The sequence below is a fragment of the Lipophrys pholis genome (genome assembly GCF_963383615.2).
Source record: "Lipophrys pholis genome assembly, chromosome: 23".
NCBI lineage: Eukaryota > Metazoa > Chordata > Actinopteri > Blenniiformes > Blenniidae > Lipophrys > Lipophrys pholis.
The window spans coordinates 5205182-5226074 of NC_137645.1; the positions used below are offsets into that span (position 1 = coordinate 5205182).

At 41.5% G+C, this 20893-nt stretch overlaps 1 protein-coding gene across 2 annotated transcripts; it reads right to left on the reverse strand.

Annotated features, from left to right (window-relative positions):
* Positions 1 to 22: 22 nt before the first annotated feature.
* LOC308127832 (carboxypeptidase O-like) lies at positions 23 to 3272 on the reverse strand (the record flags this gene model as incomplete). Of its 2 annotated transcripts, XM_080493180.1 has the most annotated exons (9): positions 3171 to 3269; positions 1871 to 1910; positions 1708 to 1809; positions 1535 to 1639; positions 1348 to 1464; positions 1177 to 1270; positions 642 to 844; positions 414 to 498; positions 23 to 288 (listed from the first exon to the last, which is right to left on the reverse strand). In XM_080493180.1, exons 1-9 carry the CDS (start codon positions 3236 to 3238, stop codon positions 23 to 25), a joined length of 1080 nt encoding a protein of 359 aa, XP_080349306.1. In that variant the 5' UTR covers positions 3239 to 3269. The 2 variants fall into 2 exon arrangements, with proteins under 2 accessions (XP_080349306.1, XP_080349307.1); XM_080493181.1 differs by lacking the exon at positions 1348 to 1464 and having other exon boundaries at positions 3171 to 3272.
* Between the last annotated feature and the right edge of the window lie 17621 nt (positions 3273 to 20893).

Consider the following 20893-nt stretch of genomic DNA (forward strand, 5'->3'; position numbering starts at 1 on the left):
TTAACAGTTTAGTTTCACGTTATCACATGAGAGTGACTCCGGTGGTTCCTGCTGCTAACAGCACAGTCCAAAGGGTCACGGCGGCGGTGGCGGCGGCAGCATTAAAGGTCTTGTCGTGGGCGTAGGTGATGATGTGGAGGGCTCCGCTGTAGGCCTCCTCACAGGTGGGCTGGATCTGATCCTCTGGGAGCTCGAAGCCAAATGTGCCGTTGTCCCTCAGCTCGAAGGTGTAGGTCAGCGGGATGCCCAGCATGTGAGCCCAGTCTTGTGACGAACCTGTGAAGTTATCTGGCAGAAAAGCTGGTTGTTAAACATTGGTAGTGAAACCAATACACCTTTTTCCTCCAGGTGGCGCCATCTCATGAGAAGTGCTTCTATTTGCACTCTAGTGCGTTTTCCTTGATTATACCTACATAATATATCTGCAGGGGTTCCAACAGTGTAGATCATCCCATTGACTTTCCGAATAGCTTCAGCAGCAGCTTGTCCCACCTCCATCTGAGGACCAGAAGTTTTTATCAGAGAACGAGAGGCTTGTTTTCGATGGCGCAGGAATATTTTGACCCATGGTTGTGAGTGTGATTCTCATCCAGAGACGTGGTGTTAGTAGTTCGTGTGGTAAAGTCTGTGGATGTGAATACCAGCTCAGCGTAGTTGGGGGCGGTGAAGTTCGGGTGACCGTATGGAACGAGGAGCTGCTGGCCGTAGGAGTGGATGGTGAGGAAACACAGGAAGTCGTCCTTTCGGCTTTCCACGAAGTAGGTCAGGAACTGGGTCTCGGGCTCAGACATGGGACCACTCCCACAGTAGAAGTTACTGCAGCAGTCAGAAGAGACTCCAACCACTGTAATAGACAACACAGACAATAAATCTAGATGCTGAGCTCTCATAAGAAAGGCAGTGAACGTCTTCTGTTGATGTTTGGAGGACCCATACCAAGAGGAACCAGCAATCAAACAACAAAATGCAATAAACTTTATTGCCCTGGACTCAAATACTGCATGGGAACAAGTATCCACACCCGCAGTAAAACAGATAGCAACCAAAATGTGGCTGTCAGCCTCGAGCCGCAAAAAGATCCTGAACATGTGCAATGAACTAAGGGGAGTTTTCAATCTGGATGATGAGTATCTGTGGCTTGATCATTAATGTTATTGATTTTTATACAACACTCACTTCCCCAGTGTGCATCAAAGTTGCGGTTGAGATCGGTGCCGTGACAGTAACAACCTGGAGGTGGTGCCGATTTGTTCTTCCTCCACAGGCGAGTCTGCATAGATAGCAGACGTTTAAAATATACTGTGTATTAATAGAAATGATAAATATCCATCAAATACAAGCACTGACCGTGCTGTTCTTCCACGAGTAGACATAACCGTCTATGTTCAAAACTGGCGTGACGTAAAAATCCATGTTCTTCATCATCAGCTCCATCTTGGGGTCCGTTTTATACATTTGAAGAATCTAGTCCAATAAATCTGGGTCAGATTTATTGGAGCGTGTGTCGGGTAGGAAGTGCTTGCGAGTTTCTTACCTGACTGACAAAGTACTGACAGAAAGCTGGTGCGATCCACTCCCGGGCGTGTATACCACAGTCCATCCAGACGGCTTTCTTCTTCAATCCAGTGTCAAAGCCGATCTGAGAAACACATTGAAACACACATGAACCGTGCAGCAGCATCCCTCGGCTGTGTGCTCCGTCATTACCTTCAGTAAACTAATGGTCCGGTTTTCATGAGTCTTTCCGTAGTCCACCATGGTCACGAGATCGGGGTAATCCTTCACTATCAGCGACATCCACTTTGTGATCTGCAAAGCGAAGTATTAGAAACATATCTCCTCATTAATAATGTGAATCAGATGTCCTCACCTCTGGCATGGGATGATATCTGAAGTAGTCGTGCTCCACCCTGTTGATCACATAATACAAGAGACACATTAAAAAGAACTTTAAGGTTTTATGATGCCAAATTCAAAAACAATACTCAGTCTTTTGATATTGAATAATGATAGGGGGGTCAAAAATAACCAAAATCACTGCCTTCTTCTTGATCTGTATTGTAATACCACTTTCTAGTAATAAACTGACTTACATGCATATAATCTGTAAATAATTCTGACCAATACTGCCACCTGGGCTACAAAAGCTGCATTACCTATGCACCACATACTGCCCCTTTAAAGGGTTGCTTTTGTTTTTTCTCAATTTAATTCATTTCAGACAAATGTGTGAAATCACATTCATAAACCAATAACCATCTAGTCCATATATACACAAATACATACTCATGTATATACTCCCTTTCATTATAATATAAATAAATTATATTTACATTGTATTGTATTATACTAATACACACACACACCTCATATATTTAATTAACATGCCTGAAAAACGGTCGGAAGAAGTAAAAACTTAAATGTTAAGTTTTAGGTTTCAAAATGCCAAGATCTCGTCATTGTTGGAATTTAACACGTCACAATCAGGTCATCCTTCACACTTTTCATGCTAAGCTGAGTTTTAAAGGTATTCTACATGTTCCTCTTCCCTCTTGGTTAAAGTCTCTATTGTTCAGGTGTGAGACGTCGACGCTGTCTCTACTTTTTAGAACTTTTCACTCTTCAGTTTGTACTTTGAACGTAGAATTGATTTGCTTTTTCAATATTTGATGACCTCAGCTGTTCAAACAGCACTATAAGTTTCCTGCACTCCGGCTTTCTAATCTTCACTTTGGATGTTGGATTTTCTTTAAATTCTTGTATGATTCAAGCCAAAATTCTTGGTGAATTCTTACAAACTACAGAATTAAAGAAGATGTAAACTGTTAGATATCAGTCTTAAAATGTTATCAACTTGACGCATTAGAACATTTCAGCTTTTGCCTCTTCACTCTGAACTTCAAAATCCAAAGGTTTCCTCTGTACGTTCAACCGGTATTTCTTATGAAATTGAGAATCTGCTGTAATGCCCCGTCTGGAAGTGGGAAATGGATGAATCTGTTTCCTCGATAATAGTCACATATTGTACTTCAAAGCATCTTTTTAGTCGAAGGATTGTTTTCCTTTAATGAAGATCTTCCATCCAGAGTTTTGCATCTATTTTTTTTTATAAGTTATTTTACACAAGTAACTTTAAAAAAAAATCGGATGTTAGTATTAACACGTCTCACCTCTCTATTGTTGCTGCTCCCACAGTTAAAAGCAGGGTGGCACAAATGAATCCCACACAGTGAAGCATTGTTGCTCTTGGTCACATTAACCCCGTTTGTGTCTGTCTGCCTCCGCGTGGAAGCCTTATAGGAGACGGGCGTCAGATAAGGCCCTCCATATAACAATGAGTTGTTCAGAAAAGCGATCATAAAAGTGGAGCCCTGAATAGGTTAATTGACGATAAACTGTTAATCTTCCCTCCATTTTTGCACACGATAACTTTATCAAGTCTGTCTGTAAAACTAATGTGGAAAAGAAGAACAGAGAACATAAAAGACATGAAACCAAAGAGGAAGGAAGTGAGACTGGTTGAAAAGAGCAAAGTACCAGGCCATAAATGAACATTCACACCCCACTACCAAGAGGGAAACGTCTTCAATTGATGGTTGGAACAGTTGACAGGATTGTAAAACACTTTGAACGCGTCAGGGGCGAAATGGTTCTGCCGAAATCTTCTACTTGTGTCAGATATCTGTTCCCGCTGTCGAGGAGAAGAGAAAGGAGACAGCGGATGGACAACCATCCCACCTTACCCTCCAGGCCAGCCACCATATTAGGAGGAAAAACACACGAGAGGAAGAGGCTAAAAAGTCCCACCACACTAACCTGAAGACCTGAGAGGATCCACGTCCTTCAAACCCCCACAGCCAGGTACCTTCTGTTCTGTTCTGATCCATCAGACCTCTCGGATCACCTGGATCAAACCTGCTTTCTCTTCAGAGTCAGAACCAAACAAGCAGAAGCTGCTTTATAGTTTTTATGCATCAAATATTTAGAACAAACTTGGCCTTTGTGTTTGCTGCTGCCTTTCAGTGAAGACAATTTATTTTATATTGCACTGTATCTTTAACCCGTGTGCTTGCTCTTCTTCTTTCAACTGCTTTGATATTTTAGATTTCATCGTGTTTTTGTCTTTTCTTCTTTTCATCCACGTTTTTTTGTTGCTAACTGTCCATGTTTGTTAACGTGGAGCACTTTAAAATTTTTGCTGAAATCCGTTGTACAAATAAAGTTGCCTTGCCTTGAATAGTTGTTGGTGATGATTTGTTCTTGTCCTAAAAGATTATCTGTGCTGTTTGTAATTACTTCACCTAACTTTAATCAGTTGGCATTTTAAAAACAACCACAGCTGAAACAAAGGGCTGTACTTGAATAGACATAAAAAAAAACATAAGATGAAATGTGAACAATAAACCAATAAAAATACAATAAAATCAATAAAATAGCCACATTAAAACCAAGGTGGCTTAAAAGCCAAGGAATACAAATGGGTTTTAAGATTAGTTTTTAAAGTAGACAGTGAAAGGGTTTGATGGGCAATTCCACAATATATATGACTTTATCATATTTAAACTTTTACTAGTAGTCTGATCCATGTATCCAACTTTAGGAATGACTCTTATTGCTCTTTTCTGTTGAATGAATTGTTGATACTATGAACTTTTTTTACACGTTTTGTTTTTTCCAGTTGTAGATATTCTTCATTTATTGTGACATTAAGAAATGTAATTTTGTAGATCCTGTCATCCCTGTATCTCTGAACATGCACATATAACCCACTTCTACATTTATTTTTTTTGTCTTGCCTGAATTTAAAATAAACATATGATAAATTGCTACGTTAACTACATTTGTTGTTTCTTATACAAACTGAGTTATTCACAGGGTCACATAAAGTTGTAATTGTTTTAATGAGCCTGTGCCACTGATCCTCTTCTCACAGTATTGCTTCTCACCAGGAGATGGCAGGGTAAGAAAACTAATGGTATTGTCAGTTTTGTCCAGCTGTAACTGAGATAATGTTGAAATTCTGCACATAGCGCAGTGTGAACTCCTTTAAAGTTTTAATATGCGTCCTGGACTGAATTCACCTTTTGAATTTTGTCATAATTTCCACTGAGAGGAGAGATAGTGTCTACCAGAGACTTAAATGAGGCAGAATACTTCATATCATGAGTAAAACCGTAGTTCAATTGCATCTTTGAGGAACAGCTCATCATTTGTATTTAAAAAAAGAAGAACTACAATTCACCTTTTTGTCACAAGAACTGAAGAAGCTGAAAGTTTGTTCTGACCATACACAGTGGCAAAGAATAATGGGCAAAATGTCAGTCCTGCAGCTAAAGGTGGCTCTACAAAGCATTTATTGGTCTATCACATAAAATCCCAATAAAATACATTTAAATTTGTGGGTTTAATGTGACAGAATGTGGAAAAGTTCAAGTGGTATGAGTACTTTTGTTCAAATTTTACAGAGGCCTTAACAGCCTCTTGATCTAACAGGAGTATGAATAACAGCCTCAGTGCCCATGGGGGCTGTTTGATTTTCTGCCCTTCTAAAGTGCCCGTGGTTAATGAGAAGGTCATGATGAGATTCACTCTGTATTTTTTTTCTGTAGTGATGCTAACGAGAAGCCCGGCGCTTCTGAATGACTCTGGAGTGCCCTCAGTGATGAACCCGAACACCCCCTCCATCAATGCCCTCATTATGTGGCCATTCCAGTTCAGTTATTCATCTGATGCTGATGATAGATATAATAGCTGCCATTTGGAGTCAGACATTTCAGCCATTTAAGCTCTTCTTTTTTCTTGATTTTACTAATCACTCTCACTCTGAGCCTTAAATGAGAAAAAATGTCTTTTAACTAATTTCCTCAAACCCAGTTTGATGAGGTGAGTTTCTCCACTTTAAAAAATACATCTTTTAATTTAAGAAGAAGGCTGTATTTTAGTCATTTAGAAACAAGGGGGGGGGGGGGGTCTTTGTATCCCCCCTTTAAATCAACCATTAGTTCTTAAAAAAACAGGTAAATGTCACATCATTACACTTTTTATTGGTCACTTTTATAGTGATTATTACAACAGCTGTTGTTTTTCCCTTTTCAGGTGAAAACCCAGCAACCACTTCCTAAAGTCCTAATGGGTCAGTCCGGTTCAACGAATGCAGTACAGACTCGTTGGAATATGTATCATCCCCTTTTTCAACATCAAAATCCAGACTCATAAAGACAGTAAAGGCTCTGGGGCCACATGTGGCTCATCAAGCCCTCTGTAGTGACTCCTTTAAGGTTTCATCAAATGTCATGTAAATAAACATTTTAAGACAGATTTTTACAAAGACTCAGATTTTCAGACAAAAAATGAACAAAGAGAAAATAACTTCTGCTCAAAAAGGATAAGATACCTGTAACTTGTACAAAAGACAGCAAAATCTGTATAATAAACCCATTTAGAATTGCTAAATATAGATGCTTTTGACATGTTGCCACTGGTAGGAACCTTCTACACTGTCACAGCATCGCTGCCGGACACTTTACCTGCAGCGCCACCTGTGACCAATGGAGTTCCGGAAGCTGCAGGAAAACATTAACAACCAATAATTACAGGTAAGATATAATATCAGAGCACTCACACACATTGCATGATAATAAATATTCCATGACTGTATATATTTGGAGAAGTTTAATATGCCTAACTGACGTTAGCTCACTAATTATCATATCCGTTAGCATTGGCAAATTTTTATTTCCCCCAACTATAGAAACGTCTTTGTGACCTTTTATTGTTCCATGAAGCAATTTAAAACTCTGTCATCAATCGATTTCACTGAAACTACTGGTCGGTTTATGCATGTTTTGTTCAGAGATAACATGAATCCAATCAGTGTACCGGTGTTATGGATTAGCTGGTGCCGCTGTCAACATGTGACCAACTTCCTTCAGCGTCAGCTGTCGCTAGTAAATAGAAAAATATAAGTTCACGGGTAAAAATAAAGAGATTATAGGTTGGTAATTCGTTGGACCTCCATGTTTACTAATCCACACACATAACAACTATAATTATACTTCAACTTTGACCCGAAACAGTGAACATCAGATAAGTCTAATATTCATGAAAATGTTTATTTTATTCCAAACGTGTTTATCAGCTTAGACATGAATGATCACACATTTTTTCCTAAAAATATTGACGATCTTTAAATTAGATTAATAATTTTTTAAAGAGACCAAACTCAAATCAAGAAAATGATGGACAATCCAGCTGAGACCGAAAATGAGAACACTCCAGGCTGACAGGCAGAGAAACCTTGACTCATCCTGGTTCAGTGTTCACTGGTGGCTTGAGGCCTCACAGACTCATGACTGAACATACTGCTATGTACAGGTATATTGGACTCAAAAAAGACCTAAAAAAGCTAGATTGATATATGTGAAGTAATCAATCAGCATTAATCTAAAGCCGGGATGGGCTGTCCTGGTCCTGGAAGGACATGCAGTCTTGCATGTTTGCAATGTTCTCCTACTCCAATACACCTGAATTTAATTAAGAAATCATGATTTTTAGCTCTGCAGATAACAAGCCAATCATTGCTATCAGGTGTGTTGATGTGAGTTCTTTTTTCTCAGTTACACGTGTAAATAATAAAACACGTACACGTGTATCGCTCTTGTTTTCTAAGGCAGCCCACCAGACAGCGAAAAGCTCACTCAGTGTGTTGTTCTGGCTGTCACACGCTGGAGAGACTGATAGGGGATGCCAGCCTCCCTCCCACTGCCCATCCTCTCGCTGCCCACTCTCATCTCGCACTTTGTCTATTGGACGAGCTGGCATCCAGACTCGTGTGGAAACGCCTCAGTCGCTTCGTCACCTCAGCGACCAGCGCGGTGCCCGGCCTGAGCCGCATCAAAGACGGCAAAAACTCCTGGCAGGATGCGGCGCCGCGTTCATGGGGGCTCACTAAGGCATGAGAGCGAAACAGAATAATGTGTTTACATGATCCTTCTAGGACGAGGTGTTTCACACACACAACGCTGCACACACACACACACGCACACACACACACACACACACACACACACACACACACACACACACACACACACACACACACACACACACACACACACACACACACACACACACACACACACACACACACACACACACACACAGACAGTGCCCTCTGGACACGCACGTCTCTTCCCATCTGTCTTGTAGAACAAGCTCCTGGAGCCACTGCGTTCACAATCTCTCTCTAAAATAAATAAATAAATAAAAAAACAGCTCTTACATCTTGTAGAAATACATTAAACTTTAACACGTTTCCTCATGTGAGGCACGGAATTTAAAGAAGGGCTATTTCACTGATAATTTAGTTGGGAGACACCCACGAAGGACAATCTTCTTAATCATATCATAACAGGCAAATTTTGGTCCTCGGGAGTCCTTGTGTTCGACTTGATTTCAAGATAGTGCCTTATAGATTCAGTGCAATAATAAATGATTATATATTAGATGACACCTTATGACATTCTTTAGGTACAAACACTACCCAGTCTTTCATGTATAGAAACATAATGCTTCAATAATTTCCCAAAATGGATAAAATACATGCGGTGAAACAAACTTCTGTCCTCTAAATACTGGTTACGGTTCGGTGCAAAAGATTAATTTATTCCAAATAAAACATTCAGATGCTGAAGCCCAATGAAAGTAAAGTTTTATTGAGCTTCTCAGTTTGTTAAAGCTGCATAATCATGAGTTCCGTGTTGTAGATGTAGCAGAGAAGATGCAATTTGCAGTAATTACTATGCTTAGCATAAATTATTAATCAAAGGCACTTTTTTTGTAATTGCAACTAGATATATCTGGAGGTGGTTTTTGATTATAGGGCGTTTGAGCATTGTGCTTCAGGGATTTTAGATACATGCAGAATTGTGGGTCTCTGGCTTTTAAGAACATAATTCAGAATACCATCATGACAAAAATACAAATGAAATAATTTTTACACAATCAGTATAAGTTTGTAAAATCTACATCGTCAGTGAAGAACAAGAAGAAGAAGAAAGTTAAGTCGAGAAAATGTTTCCTTTGCATTTTAATGATGAGAATGAGACAAGCGCTTTGTTGGCTTGTCAGGTTCTTAATGTGATTTTTAGTTTCTTTCTCTCAAAGGTGAAGAGCAGAGCGCAGTCTGAATCAGACACCCTTGGTTTCAAAGAAAAAAAGAGTACAAGGTAAACAACAAAACCTCCATCTTTCATGTTTTAACAGTTTGTCATGTCCGTAACAAGTTTCAGTCATCAAAGTGGTTAAATGCGACCCAGACGTGGCGCCGTGGAGATATGAAGAGCTTCAACCTGAAACTTCAACCAAGCAGGACTCCAGGGACCAAGGCCAAGAAATACTGAGATAAATCACAGCCTTGCTTAGAGGAATGTTAATAAACAGATGAAACCACAGTAAAGCTGTTTGGGGATGCAGTACAGCAGGTTGATCAAAAACCAGCAAATGAAGGCCACAAAGAAAAAGCCCAGTAAAGCATGGTGGCGGTATCATCATGCTGTGGGAAAGCTTTTCTGTTTTGGGTACTGGAGGTGTTCATCATTCCAAAGCAACAGTCGTCACTTGAATATGAGAAATTGGATTAACCCACTTAAATTCATCCCAGTTTTCCTTAAATATTGTGATGATGCAGAATTTGTTCAGACCTTTGTGGTGAAAAACGACTCCTGAGCAAAGACTGACGAACTTGATCTTAAATAAATAATACATGAGCAGATTGAACTATTTTATCTGTAGACCGGCTGATTTTGTAGTCTGACACTGATCAGAGCCTAAAACGAAGCGCTCATATGTGTTTACGTCCTTGAGCTGCAGACGATGCAACGGCCACCGGTTGTATCGCACTTATCGATATCCTTGACAAAGGCTGGGCTGTTGAGAAACATTGAAGGTGATGTTCACTTGACATGCACAGAAGCAAAATGTGTTCACTGCTCAGCAGTGAAACCATTTTAGAGGACATGTTTGTTTCTCCATGTTTTTTTTGTTGTTTTTTTCATTGTGTTGCAGAGAGAGATGGAGATGGAGAGAGGGACATGAATAAATGAATGTTCACTTTGATCAAATCTGGCAACCTTTAAATTTCCTTCTTTCATATAGGCGGCTGAGTGGAGTCGGTTGAATTTCCAAGTGACTCTACGTGAGGTGAGTAAAGAGGGAGGGACATTAATCAAATCTGTCACTCTCTTTTCCTCTTGTGTCCAAGAATCTGTAAAAAGTCGCAATTACCAGATGGTTTCTGAGACGCTGCCGTCTGCAGCATATATTTATCTGATATCTCATTCTCACTCATCGCTGTGTTTTTGCGCCTGTTCACCTCATTAATCATTCATATCTGCTGCATTGTTGATCTTCTCTGATCAATTCTGTCGACTCTGTGCTTCAGAGAACGTCCCAGAGGTCAATATAGGTTGAGTCAGAATCAAGAAAACGATCATTCTCCGTGAAGCATAACTGCAAAAATACCAGTGAGGACAAATTGTGAAGGCCTCTGCCATTTTCTGAAAAATATTACCGTCATCCTACTCGGGGAGCGCAAACCTCAGCATTAGGAAGCAGAACAGTGTAATCACAATCAAGACGCTCAGCGGGGAATCCATTGTAAAGGTCAGACAGAAAGTGTCTGAAATGACAGGCTGCATTTTATTTGTTTCCATGACGATTTCTTCACCGTGACATTTGCTTACCACGGCCGACGTGTAAAGATTTGCTTTGTTCAGGAAGCCTTTATGAAGCTTTTTTTCATTTTTAGATATTTATTTAAGTGTCGGGAGGTTTGGCTGTCTCCTCGGCTCACGGGTGGCCACATAAAAACTGCTTTTAACTCAACCGCATTGTAGAAAGAAGATAAAGTTTTCACACAAGACATGGTCATCCTTTTGTGATTTGTTGGCCCGATATTGTATTTATACATTCAAATTTGTGCCTTATATTTGAAATATTTCTTGATTTGAAGCCTGAGCAAAAAATGGAAGATGAAGTCTTTTGAATTTCAGACTCACACCAATCGAAACTAACCCGTCAGCTTTTACTCTCATGAAGTTCACAGTCGTTACGCTCACGCAGGCAGAGAAAAGCCTTGAAAAGTCACCAGCTGTGCCTGAATTGTAAGATTTGTACGTTTCATTGATTACATGTGAACAACAGCGGCACCCACGCAGTCTCACACGATTCGGCGTCAATGCTCCTCCTCCCACGGCTCACGGGACGGCTGGAAAGAGCCCGCAGCGAGCCCAGGCTGTCGGCTGCCACCTGATTACCTGCAAGGCATGAAGAAACGAGGGGGTGCGAGAGCTCTGAAAGCCGCTGCGCCCACACACATTGATTAGAATCAGGGGAGTGTGGAGAGCAGAGGGATGTATTTGTTGTGGAAAGAGGCGAACAAGGCCCTCGAAAGCCTCTCTGTGTGGTGGTGAGTCAAGTAGCTCTTGTGAACCACTGTTCTTTTTGTTATATCAAGGTGTGTGTGTGCGTGCGTGCGTGCGTGCGTGCGTGCGTGCGTGCGTGCGTGCGTGCGTGCGTGCGTGCGTGCGTGCGTGTTACTCCTCTGTGGAGATCTGCTGGGTGGTGAATTATCCATTCAATTTGAAATAATTTGGGTTTCCTGGCAGCGCCGTAACTAATTTGGCTCCAAATCAGTCATGATGAACTTCTTCCATCTGGTCAAAATAACCAGCGCACCCTTTAGCGGTGCTGTCAAGTGGCTCAGATTTTCATTTCAATAGCAGTCAGTGACTTAATAGAAACTGCATTAGAGTATGTCACTCTCATCACTGCAGCGATTCAGTCATGTTTGGCAACACAAGTCAACTACCTGAAGCTGTATTTCGAATCCTATCAATAACAATGATTAGAGGGTCGATCTGTCCCATAATATGAGGGCAGTAGGGCCCACCTCCGATGTTCACATTCAAGTCATACTAATCAGAGGAGACAAAACAAGGCAATGACCTTTTCAGTTTGGATGACTCTCAAAGTAGATGGCTGGTTTAAGCTCTGTGTTCAAGTCCCATCAGAATCAACTGATGTCTGAACAAAGTGACTGAAGTGCAGTAGATGTGGCTCATACAGGACTTTTTTTTTAGGATTTCATTTAGCACCGAGAAGAATCTGCTTGTATTAAAATATCCTAATGCACACTAGTACGCTACGGGGGACTCCTCTTCCAGCGCAGTGATCCAGGGAAGCTTCTGGCGCTGCTGCAGGCAGTGGAAACTGCAAGTCTACTGTGTCATCTGAAGTCTGATCCTCTCTAAAGGAACCTTCATAAATAAATCAGCTTCTAAAGACAACAAAAGGAATGAGATTAAATCATCGGTCAACAATTTCATATTGAGGAGTTGGTGTTTTTCTGCTATCTTCAGTGCATAAATGAATGAATGAAAGTGTGAGGTTCCTTTATTTCCTGGGATAGAGAGAATATTAGAGGAAGGCACTGGCAGTGGAAACCGATTAACAAGAATGTAGAAAGTCAATTTACGGGATAAGTAACTTCTAATTAGACTGCTTGCATGAGCTTGATGATCATTGGACAACAAACTGTGTGAGGGAGACGTCTGTATCTTCTAAAAAGTAATTCTGTGCTCAGATATGTACTCAGCCGGCCCACACATAAACGTGCAGTAAGAGGAACAGTCACGAGGCTTAAGACGGTATTTTCTTCGAGCGGAGAATAATTCATTCACGCTCATTTTTCAAACTCTTTTACGGTTTGTTGGAGTGATGGAGGGGAGAAAACCAGGCTATGAATACATTGAGAGGAGCGCGGCTGCGTCAAGTGTGCCTGCGGTGGTAATCTCCAAAAAGGTTACAAGAAAATAAACAGTTGTGGCCTAAAATGCCCTCGTCTCTGTGTTTCAGCCTCAGCAGACCCCACAAACAAGTTACTGCACATTAAGCTGAAGCACGAATAGAGACAGTAGTAGATGAATACATACAATAGATGACTATTACACTTAAAACATATGGGGCTATTATAAATGAAGTTGTCTGCAATCACACACAGAGCAGATGGCGACTGCACTTACTGTAATTACACCTCACGTCTTTGTGAAGAAATTCCTCTGTTTCAAGGCCAGATGGTTGGATGTGTTTCGAAGTAGGTGTCAGGATGTAATAAACATAAAGGAGGAGAATCTGCAGTTTGTTCACTGTACGGAGAAACACACATTCACACACAATGTGATTATGTTTACCTAGGATGCCGGAAAGAATGGCGATATTACAATGTTCAGCTGTGACGGTGGAAAAGGTCAACATGTTGATTCATGAGAAAAGCTACAGTGGCTATCATTCATCAATGCTAGGTAATTTCATGCAGGAAATGATAGAGTCACGATGTTGGTGTTTTGTTTTTTTAATGCCTTGATAAGTCCTCCATTGTATGAGAGGAAATACGACGCCACAATAGGTTCAGTTTGGTTTCCATATTTGTTCACGTTTTTGATAGTGCTCGCTGGAAGATTCACTTTGTGTGACGGTAGTGGGGTGGCTCTGACACACTGGTGGTGAGGGTGTGGGTGAGGGTGGAGTCCGGGCGGGGGGGTGGGGGGGGTTCTGATTGGCTCATTACCAGCTTGATCAAATCGTGGTGTTTCGGAGCAGGAGGATTTTAAAAACATGGCTGACTGTCGTCCCCCAGGACCACCGTAGCCCACCTCTGCTCCAGGCAGAAATACACAGGTGAACAGAACACACACTGACAGGTTTCTGAAAACATGTAGGAAGAAAGAAAATTTTAAATTTTGGAATCAGGACGTGAACAGAGGATTATACATGGAATTTCTTCAGAGGGTGGTTTGGAATACTAATCATAGAGTAAAACAAAAGCTTTTCACTTGTCTGGTGTCTTTTCTTTGGTCTCACAGGGAAATGACTGTACTTTGTATTTCAACAAAGTTCCACAGGAAATGAGCAAGACTGACGATGAAATGTTAGCTGGGGTAAAAAGAGGCTGAAAGCTGCATGTTCGAATAGCACCGAGGCTTTTTAATCCAAGAGCATTTAAACTGTTTGAGGAATGCCACGCTTCTGAGGCCGTGAAAAGGCCCGTGCAGGCTGTTTATGCCTGTCTAACTCTGTAAACATTTCAAGCCATTATCTCCTTTTTGAAATTTCAGGAAATTATCATATTTCTTTGAACTTTCAAAGGGCTGTCTCACTTTTGAAATGCCTTTTCTTTGCTCTTACTGAACGCACGTCACACTTTCAGAGGCTCCTGTGTATGTACGCTGCTTCCATCTTGAGGTTTGATCTCTTCAGGAGCCACTGATGCACATGCAGTATGATGATGTGGTCCTAAAGCACATGGCCCCATGGAGAGGGCTCATTCTTTGCACTGCAAAGGATTTTCAAGCAGATGGCCTGTGGATGGCTGCCATTCCTTTCTGAGAAATGTGCACTGCAATGTGTGTTTCTCTCTATTTCCAGTGAATATGACATATTATTCTTGGATTTTACGTTTTTTCACAGCGCTCCTGCTTGGCACAGCCAGCTGTAATTGTCCAGCATGCAATTTTAATGCCCTCATTTGCTCGATTCTTCAAGATATACTCATTTTGCTGTAATCTCTTTGTGAGCGGCCTATTTCCCTGGAGGGGTCTTATTCGTCCGGCTATGTGCACCCAGCAGTTTCTGCAGGAGTTACAGGCACAGGTGAAGAACAGGATGTATCATCCTAATTATTACCTGATTGATCCTTCTCCTACGGATTACAGCCTCCATCTGTGAAGTAGTCAGCCAGCAATTCAACCAAATTTGCTGAAAAGGAGATAATGAACTTCATCAGAGCCGTTGGAACATTTTGAGAAATCCAACTGGAAATTATTGCTCATTATGTAACACAGCTTATTTGGACTCAGAAGCCCAGTTCAAGGTCAATATTTGCATGGAGTCAGTCGGACCTCTGGAAACTGGACAAAAGTCACTGTCCTGTCCACTTAAAGTCCCGACAAGGTGAAATATATTGTTATAAATCACATCTATGAGGGAGTTTCACGTAAAAACCTCTCCTTTTTTTCTTTGACGTAAACTACCTGCTGCCTTCTTTTGATTCATGAGTTTGTAAAATTCGCTGGATGCACGTTCACTTGTTTGTTCAACGTATTGTGCAAATGGCGTATATCAGAAACCGAAAATGTAGACAAAAAGGACAGCACCGCTAAATTTGTTGCTTGTTCAAACTAATAGTTTTGAAGTCTGCGTGTAAACAGCTGGTGAGTTAGCAGCCGTCAGTCAGAAGAGACACGATGTACTGGGGGTAACCCGTCGTCCTCGTCCGGGAAAAGAATGTACAGGACAACAGGAGGAGCAAAAGCTTTTAAGCAAACCGCACTTGTTGACTCAAAACAGAGAATGTACGGCTCTTTGAAAAGTTAAGTGAGCTAAGTGTCTGTGTGATCGCTCTGTCACCTTTGCCATGAAACTCTCCGAAGGAAAAGAGGCGTCGTAACATTTGCTCAGTAAAGTAAGCTCCCATGGCATGTGACTGCACGGATGTTGAACGCAAACAGCTGCAGGAAAAACAGCCGAGAGCATGAGAGGTTTCACATCCCCGTATGAATGATGATTGACTGGTTTCAAATGGTTTCATTTTGGGGTAGTTGGGAAAACTTCCATCTCATTTGTATTTATTGTGGTTGCAGCTGGTAATTTATTCCATTATTGCTCCATTTATTAAACATTTGTGCAGGTAAATACTCAGTCAGGAAAGTTTGAAGGAATAACGTGCTTTTACACTGGATATCAGAGGTAAATAATACCGTAAAAACGTATGTTAGTCGTTCATAATACTTTACTTCCACTACTGCTGGATATTCATCTAAATTGTCCTCTGGAGCAAGTTCAACATCCAGTTTGAAATTGATGACTAAAGTTTGTGTTTATATTAACTACATTGACTATTTGAGATTTCTGCTCCCGTGTTGACTCCTCACTTTCAATCCCTCGGGGCCTCCGCCTGTCAAGATGAGTGACAGAATCCCGTCAACCTCTCTGCTGGGATCAGTCACAAAGAGGCCTTTTTCCCACAGGATTTGAATTACGGTCCATATTTCATGTGCCACTGGATGAAAAGTGCCAAATCCTCTCATCGGTTTAGATACGGTGCCAGGTTTATGACATTTTATTCAAGCAGCGAAGGTGGGTGAGGATACTGAGGGACTGGAAAATGCATGCTGCTTCATCTCACCTGTCCAAACCCATTATGGAGGAATCAGTGTAGAGAAATGCAAACAGCTACGAAGCATTTTAAAGTAACATTTACTGCTAAAAAACGATTACAGCTCACATAAAGTGTTCACATCGCTCGTTTATAGTAGCACTTTCCTCTTTCATGTAAGCACTGATGGATGTAATGGACATCCAGTGCAGATTAAATTAGTTCAACTTGTATCTGACCTCAAGGCTGCAGACAAGGACTTGGCCTTTATCTGCAACAACAAGCTATGAATGATTCTGTTGGATTTTCCAGTAATCTGCCTTTTGTTTGCCTTGTGATGGATTAAGGACCTGCCTATGGTGTTTCTTGCCTTCCTCATGATCATAAATTAGACAAAGCGGAACAGAAGCTTATATAATTTTTTTATTTATACTCTTGGGCGTAAATAGCAAATTTCCCTCTTGCCACTATAGTAAAATCGACGAGCTGTGTAACTGTAAAACTTTATGCTGGGAAGTGTTGTTGTGTACATATTGCATGTAGCAGTCAAACTCCTTGTTGTTTCAGCATGAGTTATAGTCTTAAACGTCTGATTACCTTCTCTTGTTTTTCATTCCGTCACCATGCTCACTTTTCATCACATTACCGAGTACCCTCTGTATCCTCTGACTGCTCCTGCTGGCTCACAGAGTTTTGTGAGTGAGCAGAGCCAGCAGCTTGCGGCTTCATGCCACCGTGCCATGTGGCGTGGCCCCGGAGATTCCCATTTTCATAACGAGGTGTCAACAAGGATGACGGATGATGTCTCTGCTCGCCTCCTTCACGTGGGACTCTGTGGTGCAGAGGCTTGGCCAACCGGAGCGCAGGAGGGACTCAGAGAGCAGTGGATGTAGACAGCATGACTGCATGGTTTTCCTTCTCTCCCATTGAGGCAGACATCGGCTGTGATGTCAGCGCTGAGACGCGCCACAGTCCCAGATATCACTGCCAGGATCAGTCTGAGTTGATGATTTCTGCCGGCCTCATAACTCCATTCCCACGGACTCATTACCAGTCATCAACACCCTGAGATTGTTATTATGGCTTCAGGCCAGAGGAAACTGCATTTATTACCACGTTGCCAAATATTAACTGCAGATTGAGTGTTGTCGGTGCTTTAGAGCCTTTCTTTGCTCCAGGATCTTTAGATTAAACGCAGTCGTAAATGTCCTGCAAAAATAGTCTTCAGCTTTAGCTTGGACCTTGGGATCAATTAGTTTCACGACATTACACCCTATAAATTTCACAACCCAATAACTACATTTTTTGTCTATTAAATTAACTGCTGTCCCAGATTTGTCCACCTTCGCCTTCAACACAAACTGTGATGGTGAGTGTGTAAAAACCTGCATGCTAGCGACTACAGGACTCCTTCATTCTGAGGAGAGAAACACTAAAGCAGACAGGATATCAGATTACTCTTTGAAAAATTAGGTTTTGTAAAAAAAAAAAAAAATACCCTGTCAACATTTTCAAAAGTCTGTGGACTAAAACTTAGACAAACCTTCAGAGTTGACTTTATTTAAAGGTCATTGTTAAACTCCCGCACATTCCACTAAAAGTTTTCTGTGCCTTGGAAAGTAAAATGTGTTTGATTTCGCTGACTTGGTGTGTATCTAAGATACTTACCTAAAAAGGAAATCAATCAGCACCAAAGTGGTATCGGAAAAATATTTAGAGGATTACCAAACTCCTAATCGGATTAAGATCGTGGACCACTGGTCAAGGTGATGGACTGACTCATCATCTATCTGAACAAATAGATTCGGCTCTTAAATTGTGCGCTAATCCTCAGCAAAAAGCTGTTCTTAATGGGCAGTAGAGCGTTGTTTACACAGGAACCCTGCGAATGATCAAATGTGGTTACACCACCTCTGCACGTGGGTCAACGCGTCACATCATTAAAACCAGTATGACTACGACCGCTTGTTTACTCCGGCACACAAATGGAGAGTTTGAATCCAGCTGTGCTCCCGATGCAAGATATGACTTTACTTTCATTATGCTAAACAAGCTCAGATGAAATTACAAACCAATTATCGGCACGTACAGGAGCCTGAGGTGTTCCCGGTGTGAACTGTGCAGACTCCTAATGGGTGCGCAGATGCATGCCGTAATGATTTTTATCCAGTCATATATTCCTAATTAGAAGATCACCTTGATGTCAGGATGGGAGTGAAATTAAATTTAGTGTCACGCAGAGCGTGGAAAAGCCCACATTGCGGGTAGTAAGCCACCTGAAGAACATGACACTTTACACGTGAAGCCTTCACGTGAACAAATGAAACAGGAGCTCGTTACATGAACCAGGCCCCTCAAGTGCTCCCCGTTGTCACTCTTAATAATTACTGCTGCTGTAATGATCAACTTAATGACGGTCCTGGTGATGACGCTCATTACCAGTGATTGAGAAAATAGTCGCTTAATGCTGTGCAGTCACTTTTAGATACTTCCAGCAATCCACCACTGATATTGATTTGTTTGGCACCACTCGTGTTTCCCCTTCAGGGTTTTTATTTTTATTTTTTTAATGTTTTCTCACTGTTACTCCATCTGAGCTTTACTTTGTTCCCACTGAGCTTCAATTTAATTAGAAATTAATTGCATCTGACCCACCAACCGCTGGGTTTGAGATTTGTCTCTGTGGTACTTACAGTTTTTATTATCTACACCAGACAGAGGCGTGGATACCATCCAGAATACAGGTGGAATTAAAGAGATTAAAGGGCCAAAGAAAAGTGACAACAATGGTCAAGATAAAGTTCTTTCATTTCCGGTTTTATTGCTGATCCCGTTCTTAATAGTCAATTATTTAGTATTGAGCTAGTGCCTTCAAACTGAGGTGATACTAAGCCCCATCTCATGCAGGTCTCGTTTCCAATAATGCAAATGTACTTTGTTAATATTCTACAGGCATCTCTGAAACGCAGCTCCTTAAATGTGCTTCATAAAATCAGCACAATTTGAGGCGGTAATAATCAACCTAACAGATTCATCTTTCTTTTTATTGTTTCCAAATTACGGGAACAAAGGATGCTTTTGCTTAATTGCTCATGTTAATCGTGAACATGCTAAAATCAGTCAAGTGACATTCATGTATCAGGGAGTTAGAAATCTTGAGAGCTCATTACATTGAAAAGGAGTTTTATCTTTGTCTTTTCTCACTCAGTGTGGCTCTCGAGTCCTTTTCAAAGTCCTCATGGATGCTCACGCTACATATGTGGCTCCTTCTTGTAGGAAACGCAGAAATCTTCCTACATAAATGTTCCCATGTCACGCTGAACCACAGAAATAGATTCCCTCCAGAGGACACCCCCTCGCCTCCCACCCTCTGCTTATTGTTGTCTCATGGTGGAAACCTCGGAAGGTCTTTTGCTGGTCGGCTTGGATTGACTCCATCCGACGTGGAGCATCTTGAACAGGCAGAAACTGGCGCCGCGCCAACGGACGTAAGCACAAACCTGCCATGCTGACACTTCTTCACACTTTCCCTCTGGTGGGGGGAAATTAATGCACAGCACTTGCCAAGCACGGCAAGCTGTTGGTCCCGGTCTGGAGATGGCTTGGGTTAGATAGCACAAACGGCAAATGAAAAAGATGAAGTCTAATCCGGTTTAGCTCTCCTCGCCCAGGCCATGTGATTACCTTCGGCAGGAAGAGGTGAGCAAATGCCTCTCATGTCAATAAGCAGAAAATTGCTGGGAGAGGACATTCCCACAACTTGTTGTATTTGGAGACTGTTTACCCCCCCTGGCTGTCATATCTGAAAAATGTGTGTGTGTGTGTGTGTGTGTGTGTGTGTGTGTGTGTGTGTGTGTGTGTGTGTGTGTGTGTGTGTGTGTGTGTGTGTGTGTGTGTGTGTGTGTGTGTGTGTGTGTGTGTGTGTGTGTGTGTGTGTGTGTGTGTGTGTGTGTGTGTGTGTGTGTGTGTGTGTGTGTGTGTGTGTTCTTGAGGGATATAAGTTAACAAAACGAGTATCAGGTAAAAGGAGGGTGCATTAGTCTTGAAAGAGGCTCGGGGAGAACGCAGGTTCGAGTTCATGGTCTACATGAATGTAAGGAAATGTTTAATCCCCATAAGGCACACAACTTAAATAAACTGCGTGTACGTTCCCCAAGAGGCAGGATTTCATTCCCATCCAGTCCATATGCTCCAAATAATAAATTTCCCACCCCCACTCTGCTCCTCAAACAAAGCCATGTGTTCTTTTTAATGAACATGTCGCATATTTATTTATTTTTTTTCCTTTAACCATGGAGACTTTTCCTTTCACTTCAGTTACTTGGCAACTAGATGACTTATCATATAAGAAAAGGGAAAAAAAAAACTTGAGACCTCAGTTGTGAAGGGGAAACTATGAAAAACAGAAGGACTTCACAGTAACAGGACGAGCGTTGGCATCCAGATTTTCAGAACTTCCTTTTTGGCATCTTTAGGTGCCGTTCATCAGCTCTGCAGGTCACATCAGGACAGATTCGGAGCCGACGAGCAGACAGGGAAGGAAAGATGTCTTAAAAGAGTTTTTCCGGTTGATTTTCAAGAGTCTTTGCAGGTCATTCTCCAGGTTCCTGCTTGCATATATATTAAAAATCTCTCTAAAAGGTCACCTTTCACGATCTTGACATCACATTGCAACTAAAT